Source organism: Schistocerca cancellata, chromosome 1 (assembly GCF_023864275.1).
Source record: "Schistocerca cancellata isolate TAMUIC-IGC-003103 chromosome 1, iqSchCanc2.1, whole genome shotgun sequence".
NCBI lineage: Eukaryota > Metazoa > Arthropoda > Insecta > Orthoptera > Acrididae > Schistocerca > Schistocerca cancellata.
In genome coordinates this window covers 869701804-869724474 of record NC_064626.1, presented here as the reverse complement: position 1 = coordinate 869724474, position 22671 = coordinate 869701804, and the positions used below count along the sequence as shown (strand labels likewise).

At 41.1% G+C, this 22671-nt stretch overlaps 1 protein-coding gene across 2 annotated transcripts in view; it reads right to left on the bottom strand.

The window, feature by feature from the left end:
* LOC126189875 (E3 ubiquitin-protein ligase TRIM37-like) overlaps positions 1-22671 on the bottom strand; it is a 293715-nt gene that overhangs the window by 90673 nt on the left and 180371 nt on the right. For both annotated transcript variants that reach the window (XM_049930977.1, XM_049930976.1), the window contains exon 12: positions 13880-14013. In XM_049930977.1, the coding sequence (XP_049786934.1) occupies positions 13880-14013 (134 nt within the window). The remainder of the gene's footprint in view (positions 1-13879; positions 14014-22671) is intronic.

The window sequence follows — 22671 nt, the reverse complement described above, 5'->3', positions numbered from 1 at the left end:
TGCTCAATGGGGGACAGATCCGGAGATCTTGCTGGCCAGGGTAGTTGACTTACACCTTCTAGAGCACGTTGGGTGGCACGGGATACATGCGGACGTGCATTGTCCTGTTGGAACAGCAAGTTCCCTTGCCGGTCTAGGAATGGTAGAACGATGGGTTCGATGACGGTTTGGATGTATCGTGCACTATTCAGTGTCCCCTCGACGATCACCAATGGTGTACGGCCAGTGTAGGAGATCGCTCCCCACACCATGATGCCGGGTGTTGGCCCTGTGTGCCTCGGTCGTATGCAGTCCTGATTGTGGCGCTCACCTGCACGGCGCCAAACACGCATACGACCATCATTGGCACCAAGGCAGAAGCGACTCTCATCGCTGAAGACAACACGTCTCCATTCGTCCCTCCATTCACGCCTGTCGCGACACCACTGGAGGCGGGCTGCACGATGTTGGGGCGTGAGCGGAAGACGGCCTAACGGAGTGCGGGACCTTAGCCCAGCTTCATGGAGACGGTTGCGAATGGTCCTCGCCTATACCCCAGGAGCAACAGTGTCCCTAATTTGCTGGGAAGTGGCGGTGCGGTCCCCTACGGCACTGCGTAGGATCCTACGGTCTTGGCGTGCATCCGTGCGTCGCTGCGGTCCGGTCCCAGGTCGACGGGCACGTGCACCTTCCGCCGACCACTGGCGACAACATCGATGTACTGTGGAGACCTCACGCCCCACGTGTTGAGCAATTCGGCAGTACGTCCACCCGGCCTCCCGCATGCCCACTATACGCCCTCGCTCAAAGTCCGTCAACTGCACATACGGTTCACGTCCACGCTGTCGCGGCATGCAACCAGTGTTAAAGACTGCGATGGAGCTCCGTATGCCACGGCAAACTGGCTGACACTGACGGCGGCGGTGCACAAATGCTGCGCAGCTAGCGCCATTCGACGACCAACACCGTGGTTCCTGGTGTGTCCGCTGTGCCGTGCGTGTGATCATTGCTTGTACAGCCCTCTCGCAGTGTCCGGAGCAAGTATGGTGGGTCTGACACACCGGTGTCAATGTGTTCTTTTTTCCATTTCCAGGAGTGTATAATACCTATTAATGATGCCTTTCAGGCTATCTATATTTGAGGCATTCAATTAGTTTTAACATAGAATTACTCATTTTTTATGTTTTCCAGAATGGAAGGGGGGTGTTGACACCAGTGTTAGATATTTTCAGCACAGTGATAGCAAAGCTAGTGATATTTGTTTCCAATATAACTTCCAATCATGATTACAATTTCTCCAAAATACAAATGAATATAACACTTACTTTGATAGTTTGCAATGAAAACTTATTTCAGTGAAATACGAAGAAACAGCAAATCAATCTTCCATTGGAAGATATCCAACATTTTATACCCTAAAACTGAATGTGCTGGTTTGTGCTACATACAGACAGAATTTCTTGACTACCATGAGAATGCAGAAGAATGCAGGGGATGTAAGCAAGAAGGAATACAGTTAACTAATTATTTGATGTAATAGAGTAATCAATTCATTTGAGTATTCAGAACAGAAGAAACTGAAAATTATGTTCATTAACACAAAAATTACACTGTATATGAGGGCAATGTGCAATTCTGTGCTTTCAAGCCTTTTTCACCTTGAAATATACACATTGCATTACAAACTAGCCTGTTTATTGTCTTAATAATGTTTCCTTCTTGTTTGGTCACTAAACAATGAAAAGAATCCATGTCACTTATGGGTCCTTCAAATCTTCCCCGTGTCTCTTTTTATGTGTTGTTGCTTGGTACTCTATGCCTGCTCCCATGAGGTATTGGATCGAGCTTGCCAGATGCTTACAAACTATATTCAAAATCTAATGTCACAAAAAAAGTGATGATGATGATGATGATATTTGGTTTGTGGGGCGCTCAACAGCGTGGTTATCAGCGCCCGTACAATTACCCAATTTTTGCTCAGTCCAATTGCGCCACTTTCCTGGATGATGATGAAATGATGAGGACAACACAAACACCCAGTCATCTCGAGGCAGGTGAAAATCCCTGACCCCACCGGGAATCGAACCCGGGACCCCGTGCTCGGGAAGCGAGAACGCTACCGCGAGACCACGAGCGGCGGACACAAAAAAAAAAAAAAAAAAAAAAAAAAAAAAAAAAAAAAAAAAAAAAAAAAAAAGGTGAGACATGCACTTTATTATCTAGAATTTCCATGTAACAAGGGACATTCATTAAGTAATGCAACATTTTCCCCCCTTGAAAGCAGGTTGATTTTATTTCAGGACTCCAATACATCATATTATTCCCCACTCTTTTGGCTACAAAACCTTATTTTTCAACATAATCTCCATTCAATATGACGGCCTTATGCCATCTAAACGGGAGGGCCTATATACCTGCATCTTACCACTCTAATGGTTGATGTAGTAGCCAATGTCATGCTGCATCAATAATTACATAAAAAGTTGTCACAATCAGCCTCATAACATGCAAGCAATCCTCCACAGATGGTATTTCGTTGTTCTTTGTGGTCTTCTGTTGGACAGTGAGGAACCCAGTTGGCACACAACTTTGAGTACCCCAACTGGTGGATGAATGTGTCAGCACTATCAACAGACGTGTCCAGTTGAGTAGTGCTTGTGATCGGTTGATCACCTTTAATCCCGCACTCAGAGGTCAGACGGGGGAACAATGGGGGCAGAGGGGAAGGAACGCGGACAGGGAGGAAGGGACATGGGGAAGGAAATGCAGCCCAGGAAGGAAAAAAGGGCTGCAACACCTCAGGGCCCCGTGTGCACCATGCAGAAACTCATGGAAGAACCATGAGCCCACTAGGTGGTCGGAAGACCAAAATCTAGCCAGTACGGTTGCTGAATGACCAAATAAAGAATTTTGAACCACTTACTGATTTTATTAATACCAAAACCACTTGGTGTGTTTGTATAGATTGGGTGTCAATATTTTACCTTCAAAGCCATTGTATGACTCTCTCATTGATCTTCTCACACACATTTTCACTTTTGTTCAGCTTTTGTTTGTCTGCCGGGTTTTGACTTCTCTTGAAACTCTGAAGAAGCTCTTTGTTAACGTAGCAGTTTTGTAACACAGCTATTAAACCATGGTGGGTCTTTCACATCCCTTAAGATGTAACTCGTAACATAATTGTCAAAGGCATACTGGATGATGGTTCTGAATTTTTTCAGTGTGTGCTCCAAATTTTCATCACCAGTACTGAATATTTGATGCTGACTTCTCAGATACTCTGCAATTTGTTTTCTGTCACTCTTGCTAAACAAAAATGTTTTTCTATATTCCTTAACAATAATTGCAATACCCATCATATAGTTGCTACCACAGCCTTAAGACCACTGATACCTTCCACTATGATAACTGATTCAGAAAGTCTGAGTCTGTTTGCTGCCAAGAGATCTAAAATGTTGCTTCTTGAATTGGTTCTTAATTATCTGCTCAAAGTAATTTTTACACAACACATTCAGAATAATGTCACATGAATCCCTGGCTCTGACACCATTCTGACAACATGACTCTACCAATCTACACACAGCAATTTGAAGACCTGCCATATTACTACAGCATGTTAAGGAAAGCTAATGTATTAACAATATAAAGCATATCTCTCTGAAGCACTCTACCACTATGAGTAATTCACATTTGGAATCCATGATAACCTTGTTAGATATTATCGAGTTCTTTACAGCAATAAATACACCACCATCACTAATGATTAACCTATCCTTATGATAAATATTCCAATCTGAACTCAGGATATCATTGCTATTCACTTCTGGTTTCAACCACCTTTCTGTTTCTAATACTGTCTGTGGTTCCACCCATGTTCTGTAATGCAAGGGCAGCGTTAATTCTCAGTATTAATCATGATACAGTCCAGTGCACTCTAGTTTCTTATTTTACATATTATTTAACAGAACTACAAATTGTTAGAAAAAATTCTTTAACAGAATCAGAAGAAAACTGTTACAAACACAAAGTCTTCTCACAATCTCAACTCAGTAAGCTGTGTTAAGGTCACTGACGTCTGCCTTGTAAATATCGAGCTCCTTCACTATACAAATGTCTCTAAAGAACTTCGACTACTACCAATGACACAAATTTGAGTTTTATTTGTCATGTAGGACCCAAATGTCAGGGGAATAGTTACAAAGTAACTACCGTGTTTATTCGAATCTGAGCCACACTTTTTTCCGGTTTTTGTAATCCAAAAAACCGCCTGCAGCTTAGAATCGAGTGCAAAGTAAGCGGAAGTTCTGAAAAATGTAGGTAGGTGCCGCCACAACTAATTTCTGCTGTCGAATATATGTAGCACTACACAGGCATGCTTTACAGGCACAAAGATAAATACTGGCGCCAAAACCTCTGTGTCAGTAAATAAATTTAAAAAAGTGGAAGATGAGATTTTTTTCTCCGCCTCGAGTTTTGACCACTGCATTTTCATACATTATCCAACAAAGTAAATACAAATTCCACATTGTTCATCTTTGAAAGTAGCAACATTCTGATGTACTACGAAAATCCGACTGGCAAGACTGGGATGTTTGTCAATATGGCCAACTCTACTTTCTGAATTTTTTCCTACCTGTGAGAAGAGATGGTCGCTAATAGGAACTTTTATGAATTGTGAATCACATGCAGTATTCTCTTCACCATAAGAATAATATGAATATAAACATTTTGCCATCTATTCTTTCATGTTTGCTGCTATCTCATTTAAATCCTGTCTGCCTAATAAACTAAGAAACTAGAGTGAGACAACAGCAAATGTGGAAGAATATACATATCATGTCATGTTTATATTCGTATTATTCTTATGCCTAATAGTGATACAGTCAGAAATGAAGCACGGCAACTGACTAGATTTTTAATTCTATGACGACTAATTTCTGTGCATAATATGACGACTAATTTCTGTGCATAATTTGATGTACTAAAGAAGCAGCCGCAAAGATGTTCAAACGGAGAAACATTTTCGCCTAACTCTCGTTCAGAACATCTTCTATCATACGCAGTCTATTATTTGGTTCTTGTTGATCATTATCACAGTCATTATCACAGAAAGCATCAGTGTAAATAACAAAAAATAGCAGTATCTTGCCATTGTTTCACTAATGAGACGATTCCTTTTTTTTATTTTATTGTAAGCAACGGTAGAGCGCACAAAAGCAAGCCATGCCGTGAGCGGCGACATGTCGTAAACACTGATTATCAGAATGCAACAAACAATGCATGACACAGTACAGTAATGCATTTTCAGCTTAGAGTGACATAAACACCTATAACAAAGAGAATGGCACTTATCAGAGCAAAGAAAAATAAGCAATCAATTCAAACCAAACGAAGCACGTGAAAAAGGAAGGGTACCCGTATAAATACGGACAGAGCGCCTGACGCATAGCAACGGCTACCTGGTAAAGCTTCACTGCAAAGCTTACGACTTGAACCAAACTACTGTAGCTGTATCATCATTCATTCGACCTAAATTGTGTCTCATATTACAATGGACCAACTTTGTTTCGATATGGAGGTGCGGCCTAAAACTTTTCTCTCCCCTTGAATTTCGAGTCTCAAATTTCAGGTGCGGCTTAGATTTGGAAATTTTTTTTTCCCTTGATTTCGAGTCTCATTTTTCAGGTGCAGCTTAGATTTGAGTGCGGCTTAGGTTCAAGTAAATACGGTATAGTTCCTCTGTGGTAAATCTGTGCAATAGCAATTAGGTGTCCAGGTAGACGTTTGCTGACACCGGCGTCAGCAACTTACTTCCACTTTGGGTAGCTTCAAAAATGGGCAACTTTCTTTTTTTACATCTAATTTAATACCTTAAAGATCATATTTGATCAGCGTTAAGTTCTCCACGAATCCATACATGGACCTTAAAATGCGCAGTGCGCCTGCATTGCTATAGAGAGCATGCATTGCAAAGTATTCACGCAGTTCACTGCAAGTACTTATTGTAAGAAATAAAAAGACAGTGAAACTGATTACATCATATTTACATACTGTGGCTTGACAAAAACACATGAATATTTGATGCAAACACAACACAAACACTCGCTTCTAAAAGGAAATGAAATGAAGCATTAATAATAATATTGAACTATGTAGTGAGATCTTATGATTGGATCACAAACAATAAAATAAATTTTGAGCCATACTAATGTCTTGGATATTAGTGTAATACAATACTAATAATATAAGAACAGGTCATCTATGTCTGTTGCTATTCTATTAAGCATGAAATGCAAATCATTGACTTCTTTGTGGAGTATACTCACAAACTGTAAAGTATTTTAGACTCCCCAAAGTAATGAGCAATGGGCAATACTTTTGACACAGGATGAGAGAATGCAGTGACCTGGGGTGTTCAAAGGCAGTCAGTTTAACGCAAAATCTTTCGAAAAAATATCATTGCACAAAACTGTTATTACCAGTTTTCCATGTCCCAAGTTGCAATCATCGTGGACTTAGACCCTACGGCGGCTGGCCACTGACAGATTTTATGTCACACAGTGTAAACTAATTGTGTTCTATCTCAGAAACCATTCTGAATAGGGCATATGTCCATTTGACATACTTTGCTTCAAATTATCATTCCTATCATATCCCTAAACATTGGCCAATCCTCATGTCTCTGCATAAATAATGTTATTTCTTTTGCATTGATTAGTTCTCACTTTTAATGAATTAATGTTTTTAGACACTGAATGCAACAGCTAACATCCATGTATATTTTTCAACAATTTGTCAGTACTTAATCATGGTAAATGTAGTACCAAAGCTATATGCTGCACAAGTACTAGTGGCACTGAAACATTGAACAGAATATTTTTATTTCATTCAGTTACTGTGACAGAAGCTTAATGTCACACAAAATGCCACTGATTGTGGTGAGTCTTGTGTACTTAACAGCATGGTGCCATTACGGGAACACTCAAGCCAAAAAGACTATAAACTTTATAAATTATCCTTGAAACCTTTGTTAAAAACCCACACCCTCACTCCAAATTGTTTTTTCATGTACTAATACAAACATTCTTTTAAAAATACCTAAAATTGAAGACATTATTTTATCTATTTTGGACCTTGTTGAACTAAGTGACTGTTATTCATGTAAGGACTGTACAGGTGAGAGGTGGGTAGAGGGCAGAGAGAGAGGGATAGAGGGAGGGGACAGGGGAGAGGGATGAAGTCTGTCTCGTTAGTTTGTAGCATGCGAGAGGTAGCTCCTGGAGTTACTTCTCTTTAGTATCAAACAACTAACAGCATTTGGTTAAAGGTATGCTGCAGAACAGTGTTGTCAACAGTAGAATGTGTTTCAGTTGTCTCTCAAGTTTTGGTTCCAATAAATGTATAGTGTTTCTTGTTGGAAAAATAATGAGCAAATAAGATCAGGAAAGACCATTTAGCTTTGGATCTCGTGATTAATCTGAGATTTGTCCATTAAAGGAAGATCTCCAGTTCTTCCCATATAGAATATATGTTTAAAAATATGCTTACTGGCAGTGGAAGTTACATTGGTGGAAAGGCTGGATTTCAGCTATTTTTGATGTAATAACCATTGCGTTTGATGCACATCTGCATGTGCTTGACATTTTTCACATATCCTTGTCATAGAACTCTCCTACCACATTGCACTCTCTCTCTTTTTTTCAACTCATCGCTGGTATGGAAATGCATTCCACCCACACGTGACTTCAACTCAGGAGACAGATGAAAATCATTAAGTGCTAAGTCTGGGCTGTATGGGCAATGGGTGTGGATGACCCATCTGAAATGGGCCAGGAGTGAATGGGCAATATGGAGATGGAGTTGTCATGATTTGAACACACATCCTTTGTCAGCATTCCCGTTCTTCATTTTTTAATGGCACAAAGCAAATCTTATAAAAAGACTCAGTTGTGAGGAGCATTGATTGTTGTGTCGGTAGGCACACACTAACACAACAATACACATTTTCTGTCCCATAACACATTGGCCATTACCATGCTGGCAGACAGTGTTTGTCTGAACTTCACAGTTTCAGAGAATTTGAATGCCCGCCAATGACCAGACTTTTTCTTGGTTTCAGGTGGAGTGTTAACACATCCAGGTTTCATCACCAGTGACAACTGAATCCAAAAATTCCTCACCTTGTTCTGCATAGTGCTCCAGGAATTTGCAGCTCGCTTCAACACATTGCCGCTTACTTCTTCAGTGAGAATTTTGGAGACCCACCTCGCACACACCTTGTGATAATGCAAACATTTGGTCAATATCTTTTCAATTTTACTCCGACTTCAGGGATCCATTCACACAGCTTGTGAACTGTTACATGCTGGTTTTCAAGTATTTTTGTCTCCACTTTGGAACTGTTTCAGTTGACACTGAAGGCTGACAAGAACGCTGTTTATCATGGACACTTGCATGTCCGTTCTTGAACACATTAACTGATTTTCTCACATTTTTGATGTCCATACTGTGGCCCACAGACTTTGCATAGCTGACAACGAATGAAAATGGGGGTAGTGTCCTTGGCACTTGAAAAACAAGTCATTGCACGCAACTCTCACTTGGTGGGAGAAGCAAGGGGGGGCTTCATCATGAACGGCTGCCCAGTCAGGACTGAGCATCACAGCAGGCTCATGTTGCTGGGATCTGAAGGGAGGGGGCAGAACAGTGGGGGGCGCAATTGGCAGCTACACATCAGTGTTGCCGTGTGTTGCATAAAAACATTCCTCACACCTTCAGTTCCCTTAGACACTTTATGGACACATCTTGTAAGAGTTGTGCTGAAGGGTTCAAATCACTTCTAATGAGAATGGTGCACACAGCAGTCGCATTCATGCGCAGAAAGGCAGAAGTTTTGAAACCAGAAAGGCAGAAGTTTTGAAACCTAGCGAACAGAAATGAAATGTATGGAAATTATGAAAGGCAACATGGAAAAGATACAATTATGCCAAGTTTGTAATGTTACTGTGCAGAAATACCAATGTTTGGTAAATTGGTAGATCTTAAAAAAGTGTGTGTTAAATTCATTCCATAAACTAGGCAAAAAGCAATCCTAAGATTTTTATTTAGGAGGCATCATTAGTATCAATCTAGTTCAACAGACAAGAAAGAAGAATGGGTAAGTTCAGCCCAAGGCTTTCTCAGTTTCAAATTAAAATCTCACTGGTGATAAACAATGTGTTTCTAAAAAGGCATTTTGATCACTTCACAGCATACAGTACTGTGATTATAGATTGTATTTTTTCATGGTATTAGTTTTTAAACATCCGTTTTTCAGCAAGAAAGACATAGCTTGTAATGGTCTCAGGTGGCTATTTGCTTTTATTAATAACTTTCATATTATTGGTTTGATGTATAGGGAGTAATAATAATAATAAAAATTGAAAAATACATCCAACTGGCTGAGGAAGTCAAGGACATGTGGCATCAGGATAAAGTTGACATTATACCAATTATACTATCAACTACAGGAGTCATACCACACAATATCCACCAGTACATCAATGAAATACAGCTACATCCAAACTTATATATAAAACTACAAAAATCCGTAATTATTGATACACGTTCAATCACCCGAAAGTTCCTAAATGCAATATAACATATACTGTACAGTTAAAAGGAAGTCACGCTTGATCGAGGTCTGCGTCACTTTCCATTTTTGACCAGACATAACGTCTGAGAAAAGAAAGAAAGAAAGAAAGAATAATAATAATAATGATGAAAATAATAATGATGATGAAAATAATAATGATAATGAAAATAATAATAATAATGATGAAAATAATAATAATAATAATATTTATCCAGTAAAATTTACAAAAATCTCACTTTGTTTAGGAAATGATGATGAGAGAGCATGTAAAATTTTAATTCATTGCTTCCGCATACAACATTATTGTAGATAAAGGTGATAATATTTACCAGGAACACCAACTATATATGATTTAGGAAATTTTCACTCACTTTCACACGAATAACACAGCACACGTTCCTTTCCAGTGGGTAACTAGGTGGTGGCAGGAAGAACATCCAGCCACTCCTTAAAATACCAATTCTTAGGACTAAAGGTAGACATAAGGATTTCTTTGAAATATTACATTAGAGACCTTGTGCAGTAACTCAATGCTGCTGTCTTCACTACAAGAATGGTCACCACTGTCCCTGACCATGAAACATGAAGAATAGTTTACTTAGCTTACTTTCATTTTATTGTCTCTTATGGTGTTATATTTTAGGGCAATTATGTGCAGTTACAAAGAATATATTTAGCCCAGAAACAGTCAGACTGATCTATGGTGTATGTTCATGAACTTCATGTAGGCTGTTGTTCAGCTGTCTCAGTCAATTAACTCTATCACCCCTGTACATATATTAGATCATGAGAACTGTTACCGACAATGACGACTTACTAAAAAGAAAGAGCAACACTCATTCCACAAATATCAGACAGAAAAACAATATTCACTTTGGTAACAAAAAACGAGGGACAGATGAGTGAACATGCTAAAGCAGATTGTCAAAAAGCTGAAAGAAATGTTTGTCTGTCCCTCGTTTTTTAAAATTATTAAGACCTTTATGAAATATTTTATTTTTACTTCGTAATTTTATTATTTTGCCAAATATTATTTTATGACTATCTGTTTTTTAGAATGTTTGCCTTTAATGCTTTAAGACTGCATGTTGCTAATTCACATTCTTTTATTTCTGACACTACGGCTCATAGTATCATAATTTTAAATTCCTTCCATTTTCATTATTTTTATAAGACTGGCATGCAACATAAGACATACCAATGCCTTTTAAAAATTGTCACATGTAAAAATTTGCAATCTACATAGGAACTTCATTGACAATATTTCATAAATATGCACAAGTACGGTGCCCTCTCGATTTTCTTCTTCTTAGTATTTATCTGTAAGAATTAATTATTATGTATTGAGTAATCTATATAAATGGAAGTCTCTTATTACACAATGAAACTGTATCTGTGCAGAATGTACTACATATGCCAGTTAATGATTTTTGCAGCCTCCTCATTGAAAAGCAGCCTGATGGAGCGTCTATCGTTTCAATAAAGACATGTTGCTGCTCGACAGTACATTGTCTGATGTGACAATGTTTGCCATTTGACTTTCTCAACAAGTTCGTTGGAAAGAAGCCTGCTGCCACATCTTTGGAATGGCGTCTAACTTCACCATGGCAACCAGTGGTTCCAAATGGTTCACTAACAGGCCTTGAGAGAGCAACCCATGTACTGTCTAAACGATGTTCATTTATCCTACATGTTTAAATATTTTTAACGCTTCTTAATTGACAATAGCTGTTGAACAAGCTAAGTTTTATGTGTGTCTATTTTCATTTCTTGTCAGTGTTCTTTTAACTAAGAAATTTAACATTGTTATTCAACCTATAACCCATTGGTTAGCAATGACATCATTCTGTCAGAAGTGGGCAGAGCCTCCAGAATATATAGTAAGACGTGTATTGGTTTCTCCAGTAATGATTTATCACCAGAAGGAGGTTCTTAGTCATTGGTAATTCATAATTTTATAGCTTTATGTATTTTCTTTCATGTATGTAGCCCTCTGATCACAGTTTTGTATATGACTTTTAGGTCTGAAGATGGCCTCAGTTGCGGTGTTGAAACTGGTCACTGGAATAAATAATTTGTGATCAAGACTGCTTTTAATAGTAAATATTTGTAATAACATTGATCATTGTATACTCCCACAATGTATGCACCAGTAATTCTTAAGACCAGCTCAAATTACATGGAACCTTGAAATACCTGGGCTAAAATTACTGGAGCTCTACTGTATATGCAAAGGAGCCAACTTTCAGCAATCAGCAGTTTAAACACCCTGAAGAGTAATGCTCAAGCTGGTTCAAACATCAAATTTACATTTTTTAAAGCCTACAGTTTTCTCATGCAATGTGATCATATATCATATATGTCCGAGATAACAGTGCACGTAAAAATTCACAGCTCTATGAATCTAGTGGACGTCAGCAGCAGAAGCAGTGACAAAGATGATGGGTGTGGAGATATGTGAAAGAGAAATATTTGTGGCAACTGAAGACAAGGGAACTGCATGGAGAGAGACAGCTTCCATCTAAGCAAATCAAATAAGCTGCTATTTGGTGGTGGTGGTTGTGTGTGTGTGTGTGTGTGTGTGTGTGTGTGTGGGGGGGGGGGGGGGGGGGGGGTGTTTCCAACTGGCCCAAAATGTGGAGCAGCTACTCAAGTTGGCCATGTTGTGTTGGTTCAAATGGCTCTGAGCACTATGGGACTTAACTTCTGAGGTCATCAGTCCCCTAGAACTTTGAACTACTTAAACCTAACTAACCTACGAACATCACACACATTCATGCCCGAGGCAGGATTCGAACCTGCGACCGTAGCAGTCATGCGGTTCCAGACTGAAGTGCCTAGAACCGCTCGGCCACTTCGGCGTTGTGTTGGTTGCAGGCTCCACCGGGCATGGTCATCTTTGCCTTTGGCCACTATTTTGTAATGGTCATCAAATCGGGCTCGCAGCTGGTCATCATGCTCACATAAAGGGCTGTGCAGAAGTTGTAGATGAGCTGGTATATGATATTACTGCTTCACAGTTGGCTCCACTTTTGATGAGGTAGCATATGCTAGTGACAGATCTGGGTTAGGACATATCTGGTTGAGGCATGGGACAATTCTTGTACCTGGTTGTTGTATACAGATAGGCCGGAATTACAGCTGACATAAGGATGGATCAGGATGCCTCATAGGCCAAGTGTGCAGTACAATAAAACTCTGGAAAGATGGGAGATATTTTTGGGAGAATAATTTTCATTTCAGTTGAAAATGAGAGGTAGTGAAAGTTTTGGTGAATGATGTGGTCCAGGTGTTCAGGTATGTAATGATAATGAGTAATAGTTGGGATGCTCCTTTGCACCCAGATAGTGGGAAAAATAAGAGTGTGGGAGAAGTGAAAGTTTTGGCATGAGTCAACATTCTGGGGAGAATATTGCTCAGCTTTTCAAGTACGCCATCTAATGGTAGTGAGACTGGCTTTTAGTGTAGAAAGGATGGAAGCTGTCAGTTGGAGATATTGTTGATCATTAAGATTTTGATAAATTGGAGGTTTTTAAGAAGCCATCAGAGAAGTTGAGATTGAGATCCACAAAATCTGCTCTGAAGGTACAACAGGAGAAAATATGCTAATGCTGTGGGGGACGAGGAAATTATATTTTGACCCTGGCAATAGACCATGAAGATATTATCAATGCACCTGGACAAAATGAGAGGTTTTGGACCTAGAGACTGTAATAATGATTCCTCTACACTGCATGGTGGCATATGAGCGCACAATGTGAATACCCATGCCCAGGATATGGGTTTGCTTCTATATCTTTTCTGAAAAGAGACAGTGTAGTATTTCCTATGAATAAGGAATTAAACTGTGGGTCTGGAGATGCTGGAAGAGGTAGTATTCATTGACAGGAAGGCTACTGTACTGCGAGATATTAACTGAGCCAAAATGTCCCAGAGTTCTTGTTCATGTGCCTATTGACAGTCAGACACTTCCATTTCCTTTATGGTAAATAACCTTTCCTCATTCCCTTGCTTGTATGTCACCTAGGATTTTCCATACTGATTACAAAAGTTTCTTAATTTCAAACTCAGTTATTTAATTTTCCATAACTAACTGATCATGAATGGAAACATAATATGTTTGGTGAACCATTCAAGAAAATTGGGAAACAACACAATTGTCTCACTTGTATCAAAGTCAAATTCTGCTAGTTTCAGCACTTTGAAAACACTGTACTAAATGCATACACCCTTTTCCCAGAATTTTAACTGAGGTATACACATTACCAGAAGTATAGAGAGAAGAGTTCCACAATGCTTGCTGTTCCTGTAGATTTGAGCTGTTTCTATCCTGCATCTCAAACAAATGTAACAACATTATTTCATCTTCGAGACTTTCTGAGACAGACGACTTAGATCTCCTGAAACACAGAAAATATTGATATTAACTTCAAACTGCTTGTCATAATTACAAGATTTGCAAAACTCTTGAAAGTTCTGTGGATTAAAACATGATAAAATCCTCTGTGGCAGGGTTGGGGATATTGTGTGTGGCACAACATAAATGGACTTTTAAATGATGTGTGTACAAAGGTTTGCAGGCAAGTCTTCACTATCATCCTGGCAAATGTTAATATAACTTCCCCTATTCTTCATAAACATGGCACACAAGCAAGTAAAACACAAACAGAAAATTTATTTTTTGCTCACCAACTGTGTACTCATCTTTCTTCATTTTCCATTAATTATTACAAGAAATGCATCTCTGACATGTAACCTAAAACGCAACATAATATCAAATAAAAGTATGGGTGGTTTGAGAACTGCAGTGCTGTAGGTACTTCAACTTATAAAAGCACAAAATTATGAGGTAGATTTGCTAGCCAGTACAGACCTTCAGAAAACTTAAAGTTTAGTGCATTACATAGACCCATATAAAAGTATATGAAACTATTATAGCTTTCCGAGGTACTATCTTTTGTACTGTTATCTTTTGTATCAGCAATACTAAAACTCTCTCCTCCTGAAGGTAAGTACTAAACTATAATTCTGCCACATAATTTTGTACTGTACTAAAGTACAGTACGTATGCAAAAGTTGGTGGTTGTCAAAATGTTATTTATATGCAACTTCATACTAACTGAGGACTACAGAGCCTCAAAAGTTTGCATTTCTGTTCTGCTCTTCATCATTAACATTTTCACATCCTGAACAAAAAATTCACACCCTCCAATGAATTATTCACTCGTTGGATTGTGTTATAAATTCAGTCATGTATCACAAAATTTTTATTAACCAGATAATTATTTTAGGTCAGTTATGACTACCTTCAACCTGATTGAATCCACTCCATTACATAATTCATGTAACTTCATACACAGATGGTATGGTACAATTACACTGAGCAGCTATTCAAGCTTTGTCACAAAATCTACAAATTCTTCTGAGTACCATGGACACTAATGTTTATGCTTTAGGCACCTAACATCTTTAAAGTATTAACAAGCCTGGTGAATAATGTTTAGATTTTGAGATGGACCTTGCATAGCTGATTATTGTGACTATCATCTACATAAGCAATGGCATAGATTATGTAATGCACTGGATATACTCAGGTCCGAAGGTGGTCATGGCTACTATATTTTGGGAAGGAAAGGGCATCCTTTTGATTGATTTCACGGACCATGGGTTAACAATGGCAGCTAACATACTGTGAAATGCTAACCAAACCGAGATGTGCAAACCAAAATCGACACCATGGTAAACTGCTGTCTGGGCTGTTGTCTGGAATAACTCTCTTTCATGACAATGCACACCATCGCACCGCTGCTGGAAGAGAGAAGAATATTTAGGATTTTCATGGTGAACTTTTTGAGCACCCTCCATACAGTTACAACCTTGAACCAAATAATTATTTCCTCTTGTTCCATTTTAAAAAGTAGCTGTATGGACAATGATCTCAAAATGGGGATGAACTTCAGACTTGTGTTAACTGGTTCCGTTCCTGGCAGCAGAGTTCAATGCAGAGTGGAAGCGGCGCACTGCAGAGTGGTTAAAGAAGCTGGTGCAGCATTACAAAAAATGTGTAGATGTGAATGGTAATTACGTGGAAAAGTAAATAGACATGTAGTAAAGTATTACAGTCAATAAAAACTTTTCTCAAGAGCTCATTTCTTTTCTATGACCAAATGGACCTTAATTTTGGAATACACCTCTTATATGAGAAAGGGGTGGAGCACATATCATGCTTACTGTTTAACACTTGTAGCTTAGTGATCTTAACTTATATATTTGGACACTATGAGAAAAAAGTTGGTGTCAGATAAAGAATACAGATGGGAGAAAGCACTCAAGTTAGTATTATTATCTTATCAACTTAAATTTTGTTTCACACTAACCAAAATCACTAAAATGAGATAGCAGTATTGTTACAAGTCATGAAATGACTCAGTGAAAATATTTTTGTGAAATAATATTCTAGATTTTATATTTTGGATTATACAAAGAGTCAACTGAAAATTAAATCAATGTTACCGACTCCCATGTGTAATAATATTTTCTCCAAGAACCGAGGGCATAAAGTAAAAACACACATACCCAAAAAGTACTGACAATGCAGGCACTCTTAAACGTGCACAATGTCATGAGGGAAAGAACAGAATGTTGGTAAGAGCAACTAAATGAAACCTTTCACATGAAAGGAAGAGAGCAGGAATGAAGCTAAAAGAAGTAATAAGATGCAAACAAAAACGCTTTGTCATGAAACCCATGAACCCATGAACCATGGACCTTGCCGTTGGTGAGGAGGATTGGGTGCTTCAGCGATACAGATAGCCGTACCGTAGGTACAACCACAACGGAGGGGTATCTGTTGAGAGGCCAGACAAGCGTGTGGTTCCTGAAGAGGGGCAGCAGCCTTTTCAGTAGTTGCAGGGGCAACAGTCTGGATGATTGACTGATCTGGCCTTGTAACAATAACCAAAACGGCCTTGCTGTGCTGGTACTGCGAACGGCTGAAAGCAACGGGAAACTACGGCCGTAATTATTCCCGAGGGCATGCAGCTTTACTGATTAAATGATGATGGTGTCTTCTTGGGTAAAATATTCCGGAGGTAAAATAGTCCCCCATTCGGATCTCCGGGCAGGGACTACTCAAGAGGATGTCGTTATCAGGAGAAAGAAAACTGGCGTTCTACGGATCGGAGCGTGGAATGTCAGATCCCTTAATCGGGCAGGTAGGTTAGAAAATTTAAAAAGGGAAATGGATAGGTTAAAGTTAGATATAGTGGGAATTAGTGAAGTTCGGTGGCAGGAGGAACAAGACTTCTGGTCAGGTGACTACAGGGTTATAAACACAAAGTCAAATAGGGGTAATGCAGGAGTAGGTTTAATAATGAATAGGAAAATAGGAATGCGGGTAAGCTACTACAAACAGCATAGTGAACGCATTATTGTGGCCAAGATAGATACGAAGCCCACACCTACTACAGTAGTACAAGTTTATATGCCAACTAGCTCTGCAGATGACGAAGAAATTGAAGAAATGTATGATGAGATAAAAGAAATTATTCAGATAGTGAATGGAGACGAAAATTTAATAGTTATGGGTGACTGGAATTCGAGTGTAGGAAAAGGGAGAGAAGGAAACGTAGTAGGTGAATATGGATTGGGGCTAAGAAATGAAAGAGGAAGCCGCCTGGTAGAATTTTGCACAGAGCACAACTTAATCACAGCTAACACTTGGTTCAAGAATCATAAAAGAAGGTTGTATACATGGAAGAAGCCTGGAGATACTGACAGGTTTCAGATAGATTATATAATGGTACGACAGAGATTTAGGAACCAGGTTTTAAATTGTAAGACATTTCCAGGGGCAGATGTGGACTCTGACCACAATCTATTGGTTATGACCTGTAGATTAAAACTGAAGAAACTGCAAAAAGGTGGGAATTTAAGGAGATGGGACCTGGATAAACAGTAAGAAACAGAGGTTGTAGAGAGTTTCAGGGAGAGCATAAGGGAACAATTGACAGGAATGGGGGAAAGAAATACAGTAGAAGAAGAATGGGTAGCTTTGAGGGATGAAGTAGTGAAGGCAGCAGAGGATCAAGTAGGTAAAAAGACGAGGGCTAGTAGAAATCCTTGGGTAACAGAAGAAATATTGAATTTAATTGATGAAAGGAGAAAATATAAAAATGCAGTAAATGAAGCAAGCAAAAAGGAACACAAACGTCTTAAAAATGAGATCGACAGGAAGTGCAGAATGGCTAAGCAGGGATGGCTAGAGGATAAATGTAAGGATGTAGAGGCTTATCTCACTAGGGGTCAGATAGATACTGCCTACAGGAAAATTAAGAAGACCTTTGGAGAAAAGAGAACCATTTGTATGAATATCAAGAGCTCAGATGGAAACCCAGTTCTAAGCAAAGAAGGGAAAGCAGAAAGGTGGAAGGAGTATATAGAGGGTCTATACAAGGGCGATGTACTTGAGGACAATATTATGGAAATGGAAGAGGATGTAGATGAAGATGAAATGGGAGATACGATACTGCGTGAAGAGTTTGACAGAGCACTGAAAGAACTGAGTCGAAACAAGGCCCCCGGAGTAGACAACATTCCAGTAGAACTACTGATGGCCTTGGGAGAGCCTGTCCTGACAAAACTCTACCATCTGGTGAGCAAGATGTGTGAAACAGGCAAAATACCCTCAGACTTCAAGAAGAATATAATCATTCCAATCCCAAAGAAAGCAGGTGTTGACAGATGTGAAAATTACCGAACAATCATTTAATAAGCCACAGCTGCAAAATACTAACACGAATTCTTTACAGACGAATGGAAAAACTAGTAGAAGCCGACCTCGGGGAAGATCAGTTTGGATTCTGTAGAAATACTGGAACACGTGAGGCAATACCGACCTTACGACTTATCTTAGAAGAAAGATTAAGGAAAGGCAAACCTACGTTTCTAGCATTTGTAGACTTAGAGAAAGCTTTTGACAATGTTGACTGGAATACTCTCTTTCAAATTCTAAAGGTGGCAGGGGTAAAATACAGGGAGCGAAAGGCTATTTACAATTTGTACAGAAACCAGATGGCCGTTATAAGAGTCGAGGGGCATGAGAGGGAAGCAGCGGTTGGGAAGGGAGTGAGACAGGGTTGCAACCTCTCCCCAATGTTATTCAATCTGTAGATTGAGCAAGCAGTAAAGGAAACAAAAGAAAAATTTGGAGTAGGTATTAAAATCCATGGAGAAGAAATAAAAACTTTGAGGTTCGCCGATGACATTGTAATTCTGTCAGAGACAGCAAAGGACTTGGAAGAGCAGTTGAACGGAATGGATGGTGTCTTGAAGGGAGGATATAAGATGAACATCAACAAAAGCAAAACGAGGATAATGGAATGTAGTCGAATTAAGTCGGGTGATGCTGAGGGAATTAGATTAGGAAATGAGACACTTAAAGTAGTAAAGGAGTTTGGCTATTTGGGGAGCAAAATAACTGATGATGGTCGAAGTAGAGAGGATATAAAATGTAGACTGGCAATGGCAAGGAAAGCGTTTCTGAAGAGAAATTTGTTAACATCGAGTATAGATTTAAGTGTCAGGAAGTCATTTCTGAAAGTATTTGTATGGAGTGTAGCCATGTATGGAAGTGAAACATGGATGGTAAATAGTTTGGACAAGAAGAGAATAGAAGCTTTTGAAATGTGGTGCTGCAGAAGAATGCTGAAGATTAGATGGGTAGATCACATAGCTAATGAGGAAGTATTGAATAGGATTGGGGAGAAGAGAAGTTTGTGGCACAACTTGACCAGAAGAAGGGATCGGTTGGTAGGACATGTTCTGAGGCATCAAGGGATCACCAATTTAGTATTGGAAGGCAGCGTGGAGGGTAAAAATCGTAGGGGGAGACCAAGAGATGAATACACTAAGCAGATTCAGAAGGATGTAGGTTGCAGTAGGTACTGGGAGATGAAGAAGCTTGCACAGGATAGAGTAGCATGGAGAGCTGCATGAAACCAGTCTCAGGACTGAAGACAACAACAACAACAACAACAACAACAACAACATGAAATATTTGAAAGTGATTGTTGATATTATTTAAATCATTATCTTGATTTTCTTCTGCTTTCAAGAGAGGAACAGGGCCAACTGAATTTTGTTTATTTCCAGAGAAGAAACTGGCAGTATTATCAAAATTTTCTTGAACTCTGGACTCCCTAGTCCTGAATCAGTGATAGTCAGAATAACTTAAGTGGCTGATGTTTTCAGTTTGTCTTATGTTAACATTAGAGATACAACATTGCTGTGTAGGTTGGTTGGTTTGGGGGATGAAAGGGACCAGACTGCTACGGTCATCGGTCCCTTTTTCCAAAGACAAAGAACATCCACAGAGAATAAAAACGAGGAACAGAATAGACACAGACGATACAGAACAAAAGAAACGGAGACAAGGACAAGACAATACGAACTAAAACCACACAGAGTGTGACAGTGGTTGGCCGACCATAGAAATAAAAAAGGAAAAGCCAACCACTGAGAAACACATTAAAAGATCAGTGTAAAATCATAGGCCAAAGGCCAGAATCAAAAGAAAAAATAAAATAAAACAAACACTCAGAGGGAAGAATAAAAACTCCCTGCCCGAATAAAACGTAAAACTAAGGCAGCCATAACAGGGTCATCGGATAAAACGGCAGGGAGCGTATCAGGCAGCGCAAATGTCTGCCTGACCACAGCTAAAAGGGGGCAGGCCAACAGAATGTGGGCCACCGTCAAAGCCGCCCCGCAGCGACATACAGGAGGGTCCTCCTGGCGCAGGAAATAACTGTGTTAGCCGGGAGTGGCCAATGCGGAGCCGACAAAGGACGACTGAGTCCCTGCGGTTGGCTCGCATGGAGGACCGCCACACAGTCGTCGTCTCCTTAATGGCACGGAGTTTATTGGGTGTAATCCGATCGCGCCATTCAGCATCCCAAAGCGCAAAAACTTTTCGGCGGAGGACTGCCCGCAAATCAGCCTCTGGGAGGCCAACATCCAGAGATGGTTTATTCGTGGCCTCTTTCGCCAGGCGGTCAACATGTTCATTGCCCGGGATACCGACATGACCGGGGGTCCACACAAAGACCACAGAGCGGCCGCAACGCGCAAGAGTATGCAGGGACTCATGGATAGCCATCACCAGACGAGAACGAGGAAAACACTGGTCGAGAGCTCGTAAACCGCTCAGGGAATCGCTACAGATAACGAAGGACTCACCTGAGCAGGAGCGGATATACTCTAGGGCTCTAAAGATGGCGACTAGCTCAGCTGTGTAAACGCTGCAGCCAGCCGCCAAGGACCGTTGTTCGGAATGGTCCCCTAGAGTTAGCGCATACCCGACACGACCAGCAACCATCGAACCGTCGGTGTAAACAATTCCAGAGCCCTGATACGTGGCCAGGATGAAATAAAAGCGGCGGCGGAAGGCCTCTGGAGGGACCGAGTCCTTCGAGCCCTGTGCCAAGTCGAGCCGAAGGCAAGGGCGAGGAACACACCACGGGGGTGTACGCAGAGGCGCCCGGAAAGGAGGTGGAGCAGGGAAAAACCCAAGCCCACAGAGAAGCTCCTTGACGCGTACGGCGATCGGACAACCCGACCGGGGCCGACGGTCTGGCAGATGGACGACTGACTGCGGGAACAGGACACGATAATTTGGATGCCCGGGCAAGCTTAGAACATGGGCAGCATAAGCGGCCAGCAAACGTTGGCGCCGGAACCGCAGTGGGGGTACACCTGCCTCCACTAGCACACTGTCCACAGGGCTGGTGCGGAAAGCACCAGTGGCAAGGCGTATCCCGCTGTGGAGAATTGGGTCCAGCACCCGTAACGCAGATGGGGATGCTGAGCCATAAGCCAGGCTCCCATAATCCAGACGGGACTGGATTAACGCCTGGTAGAGCCGCAACAGGGTAGAGCGGTCGGCGCCCCAGCGGGTGTGGCTCAAGCATCTCACAGCGTTGAGATGCCGCCAACACGTCTGTTTAAGCTGCCGGATATGAGGCAGCCAAGTCAACCGGGCATCGAAAACCACCCCCAAAAACCTGTGGGTCTCCACCACAGCAAGGAGTTCGTCAGCAAGATAAAGCCGCGGCTCAGGATGGACTGTTCGGCGCCGGCAGAAATGCATAACGCGGGTCTTGTCTGCCGAAAACTGAAACCCATGCGCTACAGCCCAAGACTGCGCCGTACGGATAGCGCCCTGTAGCTGACGTTCAACAGCTGCAATGCCAGTAGAGCTGTAATAAAGGCAGAAGTCGTCAGCATACAGGGAAGCAGAGACAGAATTTCCCACGGCCGCAGCGAGCCCGTTAATGGCTATTAAAAACAGACAGACACTTAAAACAGAACCCTGTGGCACACCGTTCTCCTGGACGTGGGTGGAACTATAGGAGGCTGCGACTTGCACGCGGAAGGTACGATACGACAGGAAATTGCGGATAAAGATCGGCAGAGGGCCCCGAAGACCCCATCCATGAAGCGTAGAAAGGATGTGATGACGCCATGTCGTATCGTACGCCTTCCGCATGTCGAAAAAGACAGCGACCAGGTGCTGACGGCGGGCAAAGGCAGTACGGATGGCCGACTCCAGGCTCACCAGATTGTCGGCGGCGGAGCGGCCTTTCCGGAACCCACCCTGAGACGGAGCCAGAAGGCCCCGAGACTCCAGTACCCAATTTAAGCGCCGGCTCACCATCCGTTCGAGAAGCTTACAAAGAACGTTGGTGAGGCTAATGGGGCGGTAGCTGTCCACCTCCAGAGGGTTCTTTCCAGGTTTCAAAATGGGGATGACAATACTTTCCCGCCATTGCGATGGAAACTCACCCTCGACCCAGAGACGGTTGTAAAGGTCGAGGAGGCGTCGCTTGCAGTTCACTGAAAGGTGTTTCAGCATCTGACAGTGGATGCGATCTGGCCCGGGAGCGGTATCAGGGCAAGCGGCAAGGGCACTCTGAAATTCCCACTCACTGAATGGAGCGTTGTAGGGTTCAGAAGCGTTGGTGCGAAAAGAAAGGCTCCGACGTTCCATCCGCTCTTTA